Here is a 13,829-nt window from a genome sequence, read left to right as displayed (position 1 = left end):
CTTACTCTCTGGGAGGTCCACAACGAAGTCCATGGCGATGTCCTGCCAAGGCCGGGTTGGGTCAGCTACCTGTTGCAACAACCCCAAAGGCTTCCCAACTTGGGGCTTTGTAGTGGCACAAATATGGCAACGCCGTACGTACTGCTCGATGTCACTCTTCATGCGAGGCCACCAGAATTGACGACGTGCCAGATGTAAGGTTTTCACAAACCCGAAATGTCCCGCCTGTTTGGCGTCGTGACACCCATGCAGAACGCGTGGCCGCACGGTTTCGGGTACATACAGTCGTGTTCCATGCCACGCTAAACCGTCCCGCATAGTTAATAGTCCCGGATTACTCCGCAACCAGGCATCCTCCTGCAAGGTCCTTTGGATGGCCTGGTTCAAATTCTCCTCCGATACCTGTCTAGCACTCTCCGAACCAATCCCCTCAGTTGCCAGTGTCGGGATGAGTGCCTGCACCACCTCCTCCCTCTTGCTGTCAAACTGAGGCATGCGTGACAAGGCATCTGCCAGAAAGTTCCGACCCCCCGGCACATACTTCAGCACAAAACGGAAGCGACGGAAGTATAAGGCCCATCGGACATGTTTAGGCGACAAGCGACGAGGAGTTTGTAGGGCTTCCAGGTTTTTATGGTCCGTCCACAGTTCGAACGGACGGGAGGCCCCCTCCAGAAGATGTCGCCAGGTTTCCAAAGCCCAACGGACCGCATAAGCCTCCTTCTCCCACACCGCCCAGGCCCGTTCAGTGGGAGTCAGTTTCTTAGAGGCATAAGCACACGGCTGCAGGACCCCGGCACTGTTCCGCTGAAGGAGGACGGCTCCAAGAGCAACATCGCTCGCATCCGCCTGTACGACATAAGCCAGCTTGGGGTCGGGATGTCTCAAAACGGGCTCTTTAGCAAAGAGGGACTTCAGTTCCTCGAACGCCCGCTGACACGTGGTGGACCACTCCAATTTCAACCCCGGACGCGGGCGTGTCTTCAACTGTCGTGTGCGCAGTAGATCTGTTAACGGCAGGGCGATAGCTGCGAAACGTGGGATGAATTGTCTATAAAAGTTGGCAAAGCCAAGGAAACTTTGCAACTGTCGCCGAGTCTGCGGAGCCTGCCACTGTTGAATGGCTTGTACCTTTTTAGGGTCCATCTCCACCCCCGCCGCCGATATACGATACCCAAGGTAGTCTAGCTGGGCCTTATGGAACTCACACTTGGACAGTTTAACATAGAGCTGCGCTTCCAGCAGTCTTGACAACACCTGCCGCACAAGAAGCACATGCTCCTCCAATGTGTCCGAGTAAATCAGGATGTCGTCCAAGTATACCAAAACACCCCGATACAGGAACTCATGCAGGACCTGATTGATCAATTGCATGAACACAGCGGGAGCTCCCTGTAGGCCAAATGGCATCACTCGGAACTGAAAACTGCCAAGAGGACAATTAAACGCGGTCTTCCATTCGTCCCCGGCTTTGATCCTCACCCGGTAATAGGCTTCTCTGAGGTCCAACTTGGTGAATACCCGGCCTGTCGCCAAATGGGCCAGCATGTCCTTCATCAAAGGAAGGGGATAGAGGTGCTCCACGCACACCGCATTAACCCCCCGGTAGTCCACACACAAGCGCAAGCCCCCATCCTTCTTTTCACGAAAAAGAACTGGCGCCGCCACCCGGGATCGTGCTGGTTGAATAAATCCTCTTTCCAAGTTCTTATCTATGTACCGCCGTAACTCCTGCATCTCTTTTGGAGACATGGCGTACATACGGGGCTTAGGTAGTCTGGCCCCAGGTTCGAACTCAATAGCACAATCCGTCGGCCGATGGGGTGGTAACGAATCGCACTCCCGCTCATCGAAGACGTCCATTAAATCCGAGTAGTCCCGGGGTACATGCACCTTCGAATCATCCGTGACCCCGCAAACCTTCTCCCGCGTCCCCGTGTCCTCCGGCCCCAGGAAGGAATGGTGGAGAGGGGGCTCGGGCCCCAGACCTACCCGAAGATGACGACTACCCCCCTCCCACCAAATCGTGGGACCCCATTTATCAAGCCACGTAAGGCCCAGAATAAGAGCTTCAGTCATAGAGGGCACCACAACAAAACGCAAAACTTCCCAGTGGGCCCCCAATTCCAGCCGGACAGGTTCGGTGACGTGGGTGATAGGAGCCCCCCCAAGGAGCGACCCATCCACTTGTTGGAAACGCAGAGGGGTTACCAGTCGTTGCAACCGGATACCCACTGCAGCCACTGTTTTCCGGTTGATTAGACACCGGGTGCTCCCCGAATCGACCAAAGCCCTAACCGCCCGCCTTTGCCCAGACACGGGGCTCACCAACACCACGGGGAACACAAAAGGGCACACCGGAGCGCTTACCATCGGATCATCCTCCAGCTCCAGATCCTCAAGGTCTTCCGTCGGCGCGGTCTGGGTAGTTACGGGCCCGGTTGCCAAAGGAGGTGTCGTGTCCCGACGGCTGTTGTCAGCGGCTTGATAAGCAGTTCGGGACCGCTCCGAGGTCTTCCTAGCAGGCAAAGCCCGTGTCGAAGTTGCTGGAGGAACCATCCGGGCTGGCGGGAGCGGGCATTCAGCCGCCCAGTGACCCGGCTGGTCACATCGGAAACACCTAATACCAGGACGTGGTGGTGGTACAGGGTTGGCCTTGGCCACCGGCAGGCCGGGCCGCTCCTCCACCTTCACCCTTTCGGCCGGCCGCCGGGCCCCGGTCATCCCCTCAGACCTTCCTCGAGTATCCTGCAAGCCAATGTCCAGCTCAATAGCCACCCGGAACCAGTCCTGCAGACGGGCCGGAACCCCTCTTACCACACAAGCTCGTCGCAAAGCACTATCCAGTCCAGCCTTAAAGTGGTGCACAAGAAGGCGTTCAGGCCATGACCGTAGCCTCCCGGCCACCTTCCGGAACTCCCCAACGTAACGTACTGCCGGTCTTCCTTGTTGGCGCAGATCCAACACTTCGGCCTCGGCACGGAGCACCCGTGAGATATCCTCAAAACGGGCCCGTAAAGCCTCCAGGAAAAGACCAAGGTCCCCGAGCTCACGGGCATGATCGCCGTATAGGTCAGCCGCCCAGGCCGCAGCCTCTCCTTGTAGACACGCTGTGACAGCCACTACCATCGCCCACTGGGACGTATAGGCCGGGCCGTATTGGTCCATGTGATTAATCACCTGCCCCAAAAACATTGCCAGGCGGTCTGGATGACCATCATAGACCACGGTCAGGGGCGGAGGACCCCACGCCAGCCCTTGACCCCAAGGACCCAGCGGCATCCCCTGGGCTGGAACCCCCCCATCTGGTCGTAACGGCTGCTGTCTTGGTCTTCCGGTTACGCTGTCCCAGGGAGTCGTGCCGCTTGGTACCGCCGTAGTGGGAGCCGAAACCCCGGGACCTCTGGGAACCTCAGGCTGGCGAGCTGATCCCTGGTACCTTGGGCTGTCCATACGAAAGTGGGGTGGGCTAGACCGCCGAGCAAGGCCACCTGGGAGGGACCACTGCCCCTGGTCAGACTCATCTGGAACAGACCAAAGCCCAGGCTCCCGACCCCTCACTTCCCCGAACCGCTCTCTGAGAACCTCCATAGTACGGTTGCCCGGAACGGTGGAGTAACTCCATTCTTCACCGCTGTCCTCCACGAAACACCGCTCCCTCCACTCAGTAGACGCACCTTTAGGCCGGGTCATCAAGCCTTGGCCGAGTCCTCGATGATCCCCATCAGAATACGTCCACCGATCGCTGCTGCGACCCCGCACTGCAGCCTCCTGAGGCCCCGGACCAGAGCCTTCGAGTGGAGGGGGTTTTTCCTTCCGCCGCACCGAGGGCAATGCCTCCTCCCCCACCTCCACCGACTCCAAGAGCCCAGCCGCAGCTCCAGCTTCCTCCTGCCCCTCAGCCAGTGGTGCAGCATCCTCCGTGCCTTCTGCCATAGCAAACCTCTGAGGAAAGAGCTCCCCGCAAAGTAAGAAAAAGGAACGCTGACTTACTTTCAGGCCCCGTCCGACGAGCCACCCAAAGATTGACACCGGAACGGGAGCTGGTTCTTCTAAGCCGTGTTTATTATCCGCATAAACATTCGCTCAAAGACAAATGAAGTCAGCGTTGACTTTACAGCACAGTCAACGCTGTTAAATAACCGGCAAGGCTAACTCCCACCACCACACCCTTAATTACACCACCACGCCCCCACCCTACTTAAACCCCGCCTCCCATGGTTCCCTCCTTTTGGCTCCCGTCCCACCACCAATGCAGCCGGTAAGTTACCCCCCAGCCTAAACCTCCCTCTTTTCCCCCAGAGCTCTGCCTAGACTCTTCTTTCCCCCCACCACCCCAGATCGCCGCGAGCTGCTCGCTCAACCCCTTCCCGGCCCACCGGTTGTCTCCGTCACCCCCTGACCCACCCAGGCACCCATTCTTGCCCTGCGGCTCGGGCGCTGGGCAGCCACCGCCTAGTTCTTCGTACGGCCCCTTCCCGGCCTGTAAGCAGCCTCTGGAACCCGGCTGGCTGGTCCGCGGCCTCCCCAGCTGACAGGCGGCCCGCTGCTGCGCCGTTCTTCTCGCTGACCCATTCCCCGATCCGTCGGAGTAGCGTGGGCGTGGCCAGCCGTTTCCGGAACCCGGCAGCATGGCGAGGAGGCGAGGATGCCTGCTAACGACCCTGCGGCCTGGTAAGTTGCTCCGGGCGGTTACCGGGTCGCTGGGGAGGGCCGTGTGCTGGCCCGGCCCTCCAGGAGACGACGGGCGACGGCGGGAGGCTTTGGGGCCTGGTGGGTTGCTCCGGTTACCGGAGTGCTGGGGAGGGCCGAATGCCGTCCTGGCCCTCCGGGAGATGTCGGGCGCCGGCGGGAGGCTTCGGGGCCTGACGGGGTGCTCTGCGGGAGCCTGGCAGTCTGGTGAGTCACCCCGCGGCCCGTCCGAATGTCGGGCGTGCTCGGCCCGACAACAAGCTCTTTCCACCTGAGCAGAAAGGAAATCACCCTAACAGCAGAGGAACAAAAAATCCGTTCCTAATTGACATGATGATTTTGGAAAACAGTAAGACAAGGAACAACAACTTGAATGTAGCTTGGATTGATTACAAGAAAGTATTCCACTCCTTGCCGTATGACTGGATAATCAAACACCTAAAACACCAGTAGAAACATTAGAAGCTTTGTGCACACCTCAATGGAACGGAAGATACAGTTGCTGGTCAGTGGTGATATACTGGGAGAGGTTAACATCAAGAGAGGAATCTTTCAAGGACACTTACTGTCATCACTACTGTCTGTAATGAAGAAGCTAAGTTGCTCTGGTATGTAGAATTCAAACAGACAAGCATCTGCCACAAAGCACCCCAAAATAACAATTGTAAATAAGAAAGACAAAATAGTCTGGATCAGACATGTCAAACTTGTGGCGTCACACAACGTATCGGGATGGTTTTGCCATTGCCGGGTGGGCATGGCTTCCAGATGATGCACCCAGCCTGCAGGCCGGCAGTTTGACACCCCTGGTCTGGATAATGGACAGCAAAATATCGCAGACAGCAGAAGAGAAAGAACTGGAGAAAATCACAAAATACAAACACCTAGAAATAGGAGTAGATTTTGGCAAAAGAGAGCAATGATAGTACCAGTAGTAACAAGTGCCTTGGATGCAATTCCAAAAAGTTTGGAGTGCCAATACCATAGGCATTGACACAATCACCATCAGTAAACTGCCAAAAAAAGCAGCTTTACTTGGAACAAATTATCATCCTGCGATGACACCTTTAACAACATAAAACAACGACATCTGCCTATCCCAGGTCCTTGGGAACGACTTGGATAAAAATGCCAAATCCAATCTAAACATCTGGCTAACTGTGTGACCGACAATAATAATAATAATACAGTTTCTTGTTCCTGAAGGAAACAACTAATGAGATTTTCTCTGGGTGAACTGAGCGGAGGCTAAATCTTCTTAGTGCCAAAGATCACTGGGGGGATGGGGTAAATTTTCTTACTTTGCAGTGACTTTGATGCTTACTCAGACATATATATTAAAAAAACACCTTTCACTGAAATCTTCCCTTGGTTTTAGCAGGCATTCACACCTATCCAAGTTAAAACACAGAAATCTTGTTTGAAAAAAGTAGATAGAATGGAAATCTGCTTTTGCAGCAACATTAGCAGCAACATCTCATAATGAATATCCATTATACAGCCAAGCCTGCAATTCCCATTTTCTGCTATCTGACTGGAATCCAGAAATTATCCCATGCCAGTTTTCTTAAACCCTGCTTAAGAAGACTGGGCGGGGGGGGGGGGGTGTCTGTGTGTGAGGGAAACAATGCCATTAAATTCCATTCAGCTTGAGGATCAGAAATTCAGTTTCTCTGCCTCATAGGAACATGAGGAATCTTGTTTTTTTCAGGATCCATTGCTCATTCAGAGAACTCAGGTGACAGACTTTACGAGACATCCCGGCTTTAATTTCTGTGACTTATTCTATAGTACTCATTACTCTGGCACTCTACAAACATTTGACTCATGCCATCTGTTTCTCAGGCAGAAGCCTATGACCTTCATGCTGTCCAGAAAATACATCTGTTCCCACCATTCCTTTTCCTGCACTGGCTCCCAGACCTGCTGCCCTGGTGTAGATGAGGGCAGTGTAGATGAGGGCAGTGGCAGGAGCAATCATGACTTAGCAAGTGAAAAAAAAAATCAAGGCAAATGAAATGCGGCTGTTGAGCTTTGTTTACTGGGCTCTGTTAATATTGACCTTTAGCAATACAAACCATGTTGGGGGCAGTAGTCCATTGGACTCTTTTACAGAAGAAGCCAAGAGTAAATGAAATAAAACAAAAAGGATTCTTCTAGATCAGACAAGTTAAACTCGCTATGTCACGTGATGTCGCGCAACATATCGGGACGGTTTTGCCATTGGTGGCAATGGGGTGGGCACGGCTTCCACATGACGCATCCAGCCTGTAGGCCAGCAGTTTGACACCCCTGTTCTAGATTCAGAGCTCAAAGCAATATGCTCTCCCACAAAGTATGTTTTCATGAGCTGTGGATATTAGCATTTGCCTCCATATTTCTGTCCAATTGATTTGTTTGCTAAGAGAATTTTTACAAAGAGTTCTAAAAATGCCTTTGGGGCCTCTTTTTTGAATATTATTTAGGAAAAAGAGAACAGGGCCCTCGTAACTCTGCCCTATATGTTATAAATCCATGTTTAAAAAACTGACTGAACTGTGCTATGATTAGGAAAAGTGTTTCATGTTTTGCTGCAGTTTTTTCTGTGTAATCCAGAGGAAGCAGCTCTCTTATCAAGTACAGATGGCAAAAAAAAACAAAACCCCAAGCATAAATTGGTGTATGCAATTGCGATTGAGAAGACACAGAACGTCTTTTAAGTAAAGGCAAAAGAAAAATGCTTGCTTGCTTGCATGGAGTTGGTATCTATTTAGATGGTGCATAAAGGTGTTTGTGCCTGAAAGCTGAGTTACGTAGGACGGCAGTCTGCATCACCTACCATCCATGCTGTCTTCACGACGTATATTGAAGTTTTCATAGGAATCTCTGCGGATGAGTGGATCTGAAGTGTTGTAGTCCACAGAGACACTCGGGCCATTCTCTAAATGTTCCATGCCTGAGAAGCAAGGATAGAATAATTTTAGGAAGAGAGCTTTTGGTGTGGGGGCAGTGAGGGAAAAAAGTAGTAACGTGATAAAGCAAAGAAGAAAAATCAGAAGAAATAAGATAAAAGGGTAGCAGGTCTAATCTATCATAGATACATCTCAGAATAAGAAAGTCAAGATCATGAAGTCAGATTGCCCAGTTAAGTTATTGAAGAAAGGAGGAACCATATCTAGAATTGAGACAATAGTCAAAGAACTTGCCCAAGGAGTAAGGAAGTATATAGACCAGTGAACAATTACACACAAAAGGGCCTCTTTGTTTACTATAAGAACAGTGGTTATTCAGGAATGTAATGAATGGAGTATTAGTTCACCAGGCAAAGGGAAATGGCCATCTGTTTGTGAGGACTAGCAGCCCCTGGTAACTCAGCAATTATCTGCTAATATTGACTCTATTCTGGTTTTTTAATCTTTCAGTACTGATAGAGGAGAAAAATAAGGCCACCTGTCCTGGCAGCAAGTTTAACAAAACAAATGTACAATCTCTGAGGCCTATAAATGGAGAGGGGTAAAAGGAAGAAAGCAAATCACTATTACAAAAAAGTAATACCTTGAATCTTCTCGGGACCATAGGAGAATACAAATTCCACCTTCCCATACTCAGGAAACCGCTCATCTGATTTTTATTTAAAAAAAAAAAAGAAAAGAAAGAAAAGACAAAATGGTATTCAGTAGATACGTTCAAAATGTTACAAGTTTCCATTGGGCTGGATCATGACTTGCCCAAACCAGTCTGTCCAAACTTTCAAATCACCACACATTTGTTTTGATGCATGAAGCAAGACAACTGTTCTAGTTCACACTTCTAAATGTCAATTTATAACTATACTTGGGCTGATAATAATATTATGGTAATAGCCCTGCCTGCAGGACTTGTTGCATTTCATAAGAGATATTGCAGAATGTGAACAGAAGATTGTCCATTTCCTGACAGGAAAATTGACTTTAGGGTTCTCATACCAAAAAGAATTATAGCCCTCTCTTTGGCTATTCTTTCAGGGAGGATTTCAGAACTTCAGTATTTTGTTTGCCTCTATATTCCATTACAAGATGGCTCATCCTCAGCATGGATGGAGACAACCCAATTCCAGTTCTAAAAGGTTGGTTTTTTTGCACCTGGTCTCTGTCCTTTCTCTGTTTCTGAAAGAAGACAACCCCCTGGGGCTCTTATCCTCTTCAAGCATGCAGATTGCAACAAGGCATAGAAGCCCTCTCCCGCTCTCCCCCCCCTTTCAAGTGAAGTCAAGAATTTTCTTTTGGATAGCATTGCTCCTGGAATGGCTGACGGCCATAGAGACATTATTTCCTCAAGCACTGATTTTTGTCCACTACTGGCAGAACAATTAGAGTAAGATCTGCTGTCTGATATTTCAGTGCTCCGTAAAAAACTTGAGGGGAAAAAATTAAAAGCCTCCTAGACTGTTTTTGCAGACTTCTAGATAGATACATACAATATAAAAATGACCAACTGAAGTCTTGTTCAGCAGACAAAAAGAAGATACAGATGGCCAAATAAAGGGGGAAAAATTATAGGCCTAAATGCCAACTTTGGTAAGTTTCAGGTATGATCTAAATTAAAATTAACCAACTGGTACAGAATGCAGCCACGAGAGTTGTGTTGGGAGTCTTCCGATACTCCCATGTTACACCTCTGCTCCGCGAGCTGCACTGGCTTCCAGTTGTCTTCCGGGTGAGATTCAAGGTGTTGGTAATGACCTACAAAGCCCTTCATGGCATGGGTCCGGAATACCTCAGGGAGCATCTGCGGCCGGCATCAACTTCCCTCCGCCCAGTGCGCTCCCACAGAGAGGGCCTCCTCAGGGTGCCACTGGTCAAAGAATGTCGACTGGTGGCCCCCAGGGGGAGGGCATTCTCTGTGGGCGCGCCGGATTTATGGAACCATCTTCCGGTTGAGCTCCGGATGGCGCCCGACCTGCGCTCCTTCCGGCGCGATCTAAAGACCTACCTGTTCAAACAAGCCGGCCTGGCCTGATGGGTGATGGGTTTGGGTTTTATTGTTTTTATGTATTTTAACTTATTGTTATAGTTTTTGGGCATCTTGTTTAATCTCTTTTAATTTTTGTATTCTTGTTTTTTAACATGTATTGCCCTGTTCACCGCCCTGAGTCCTTCGGGAGAAGGGCGGTATACAAATATAATAAATAAATAAATAAATAAATAAATAAATAAATAAATAAATAAATAAATAAATAAATAAACAAAGAAACAAACAAACAAACAAACAAACAAACATAATTAAAAACTACGCAGAGTATCTGGGGATGACAGTATAAAACAATGGAATGCCATGTAATGGTTACAACTGCAGTACATATAAATTTGTATCTGAACTTCTCAGAAGTGCTCGCTAAATAAAGTGAAATGCCTTCTAAACTGAAGATAAGCTAAAAATACTGATTTTTTCCTCCCAAGCACACCCTGGTGCCATAGAGTGAACTATCCTAGAAAAGCGACAACTTGATTACAATGGTCCCCATAAAAAGCGTCATGCATTTTATTACTATGTTTCACCCACTCACTCTCTTTTCTTGAACAAAATTGTCTTTACCTTTAAAGGCATCATCCAGGTCCTCTTTATTGAAGACAATAGCCAAATCATGAATGGCACATGTATGGAACTGCACACGAAAGATGACATCCCGAGTCGGGCTCCGGAATTCCTTGTGATAGCATTTCAGCTGCCAGTGAAAGAAGGCATAAAGGAAACAAAATGAAACATGCCATCACCTGGGAGTCTAACTGAGAATAGGAATCATTTTAGCCACTTACAGGAATTCTATACTTGAGCTGCAAAACAATCATTTTTCTGCATTTCCCCACAAAGACAGTGAACTCTTCTTAAGTAAATGGAATGCAGACTGTAGGTTATGACACTCTTAAGCCTCCAATTCTGGAGTCTTTAAATGGGGTGCCAACTTTTATGACCTAAAGACCCACAGTGATAAAAATGAAAGCGTACATGTTTTGACTCTTACCAAAATATCTCCTTTTAAGAGAAGTCCTGGTTCTATGGTGATACAGATGCTCGTCTGGCTATCTCCCTGCACATTGCTATAAAGAAGTAGAAAGAAGCAAAATGTGGAAGACAATCAAAGCAACTCAATGGCTAAGATTCCTTGCATCTGCCATGTCCAGGCAACAATCAAGGTGATGTCATAAAATGTCAGAACCCAGGTTTCAATTTATCGGTCCATCACTCTCCCTCAGCCCAATTTACCTCACGGGGCTGTTTGGGAGAACATATTGGAGAAATAACTGCTATACATAACTCCTTGAACGTCTTGAGAATTTTTTTTCTTAAAAGAAGGAGCCACTCTGCTATTTTAGTGTTTCTATTTTTGTTGTACTACATTTGCTAAATCATTTTTACTGATCCCGAAACACTGCTTAGATCTGCTGTGGTCAGCATTAGAAATGGATCCAGTAGTTACCTGTGGCAATGGGGTAATGTTCCACAAACATATGACTTTCCAGAAATGACCTTATCAAATTTTGTTGTATCTACTCTTCATGCTCCAGAATATACTGTGAACAGCTGGTATATCTGGAACTGGTCAGCATTTCCACTTTAAAGTTTTCTGTTATGCACATGAGTACCTCAAAAGCAAGAATTTTTTTACATGCACGTGGAGAAAAGTTTGTCATAATCTTCATTTCATTCAGTATCTTGCCTCTTTCATTGTACCAGAGCTTCACTGAGCAAATTCATTGAATAAATTCAATTTTAGTTGGTCAATATCAGCCAAAGTACACTGTGATTGATGGCATTATGATTTAATGGTACATTTGCTGATTTGAATGGAAAGGAAAGCAATAAAGATGATTCCCTATTCACATTTTTCTTCAATAAAGGTTTGATGGAGATTGATTGATTGCATGTATACATCAAACTGATTAATAAATGGTTGTTTTAAATTGAAGTAGATAGAAGAGGAAAATAAACTTTAATCAGTGAAGTTATTTCTCCCTGGATAACTGTGAGCCAATAATGCATTTCCAACCCAACCTATCTCAAAATTTAAATGATAAAATGAAGGCTAATTCTGTGTAACTATCTGTAACTCTTTAGGGGAAAGGCAATATACAAGTGTAAGCAAAATTGCATAAATAAAATTAAGCTGAAAGCTGTGAAGAGAAGAGTGGGAAAGGCTGATACAGAGCTGCTAAGTCTCCTGAGGCCCTTTATATCCTTGGTTGTAGTTGTAATAATAATAACAACAAATTTAAAAAATTCCAGCCCCCAGGAACAGCATGAGTCTTTGTGCCAGCCATAGACACTAGAGCAAAACTTAGAATAACACATGGAACTAGGTCTGCAGGATACCACCTCTACCGCAAAGCTCATGGAAATTTCTACTCTGCTTTGCATCAGGATCAAGAAGAAATCTGAGTGCTGGAAATCAAAATAATAATGTCAACTCCATTTACTAGATTCCTGATGTGTAGACCGGTTGCATTGCCTGATATATCTTGAGGAAGGGCCGGCAGCCTAGGAAAACATAAAACAGACAGAGAAAAAGAGACCTTTGTTACAGATTAGTTACAGAGAAGGGAACATGAAGGGGCCAAGGCAAACAGTCTCACTGGAGGAGAAGCTTCCAGTGACAATACCCTCCCTGTGACAAACAACACCGATTTTGTGTCAGTGGTAGCAGTTGTAGGAAACAGTAAAGTGTGGTCAAACAGCAGGTTTATACTTTATTTCGAGGCACGGTTTAACTACAGTGTTTAGACACAAATTGGCTGGGAGAATTCTGGGAGTTGAAGTTCACACATCTTCAAGTTGCTGAGGCTGACTATCACTGGTCTAATGCTTTCTCTATTCAGGTCTGATCTAGCACTCTGTTAAGTGCCAAAGCTCAGGAAACAGAAAATTAAATAAACTAAGATAGCTTTTGGCTTGAGAATTATATGCCCAACATCCAGACTAGCAAGATCAAGTTATGGAGAGACAGATATCTTGATGAATCTAACCATGTACCTTTTAGACTACTGAAAGCTTATCGTTAGGATATGAATCACTCTATAACTGCATTATGTGGAGATGTTACCCAAGGTAGCTCTATTCTTTGCTCTTCTCAAACATCCAGATTAGGAATATAAGAGCTGCATTTGGGCTGAGTAAATTGTAATCACCGTGTCTTTTAACACAAACAATAAAACAGATTTTACATCTATTTGCTCATCCCGTTTTGGATTTATTTTGGATTTACTTACACAGCTAAGCCATCTTTATAGCAACTAAGACTGAAGGCAGTCTGTGGAATAGGAAGGGGAACCAGAATGTAGAAATAGTAGAAGAGGCTTCACCATTTTCAGCTACAAATATGGAGTGCTGCTCCCAGAAAAAAAAAGAAATCCCTTTAAACACAACCCTAGAATATCAATGGGAACAATCTCATTCCCTATGTAGCTTTCTATTTCTATAGAAAATGTAGCATTCAAGAACAGCTTTCTCCCATTGACCCTTGAAAATGGTGTAGTTCATTCTGTCACTTTAGCATGCTTATAAGCAGTGCTTTTTTTGTAAAAGAAAAAGGTGCCGGAACTCACACATGTCATACAACCTGCCTTGCTTACCCTACAAGGTTCCATCCAAAAAAGGTGCCGGAACTCCGTTCTGAGCATTCTATGACAAAAAAAGCCCTGCTTATAACCTTGTTCCTTTGGAATCACTCAGGTAGTCAGTAAAGGAAAAAAAGTTGAAAGGACCCGTATGGTATCTTTCCACTCAGTGGAGACCTATAATTGAATGTTATGTATAATGTGTGATGGAAAGGTCAGTTACCTCCTTTAGATTCAAAGTTGGGTATCCCATGCATGATGACATGATGCAAGAAGAGGGGCTTGTTGTTCATTTTGATGGTGCCAGACAGCAGACCGCTGAAGTAATGAACATATCTAGAGTAGAAACCAAAATAGTATCAGGGCATTTAACTGGAGTCTCTTGGAATATTTATATTCAGTGAGTCACTAGAGTTGAAGGGGCCATTGATGCCATCAAGTCTAAAACTTCTGCGTGGGAGTTTTTCAGATAGATAGATAGATAGATAGATAGATAGATAGATAGATAGATAGATAGATAGATAGATAGATAGATAGATAGATAGATAGGTAGGTAGGTAGGTAGGT

At 46.9% G+C, this 13,829-nt stretch overlaps 1 protein-coding gene across 1 annotated transcript in view; it reads right to left on the bottom strand.

Annotated features, from left to right (window-relative positions):
• LOC308679344 (tensin-1-like) overlaps positions 1–13,598 on the bottom strand; it is a gene marked incomplete at both ends in the record, with an annotated part of 40,397 nt that extends 26,799 nt beyond the window's left edge. The window contains 6 exons of the mRNA XM_081346954.1: positions 7,511–7,627; positions 8,227–8,292; positions 10,246–10,375; positions 10,673–10,748; positions 12,126–12,186; positions 13,486–13,598. Of these exons, the coding sequence (XP_081203080.1) occupies positions 7,511–7,627; positions 8,227–8,292; positions 10,246–10,375; positions 10,673–10,748; positions 12,126–12,186; positions 13,486–13,598 (563 nt within the window). The remainder of the gene's footprint in view (positions 1–7,510; positions 7,628–8,226; positions 8,293–10,245; positions 10,376–10,672; positions 10,749–12,125; positions 12,187–13,485) is intronic.
• Positions 13,599–13,829: the final 231 nt, after the last annotated feature.

This window comes from Vipera berus, assembly GCF_964194415.1.
Source record: "Vipera berus genome assembly, contig: HAP1_SCAFFOLD_227, whole genome shotgun sequence".
NCBI lineage: Eukaryota > Metazoa > Chordata > Lepidosauria > Squamata > Viperidae > Vipera > Vipera berus.
The sequence above is the reverse complement of the archived record's forward strand: the minus strand, read 5'-3'. Positions and strand labels throughout refer to the sequence as shown.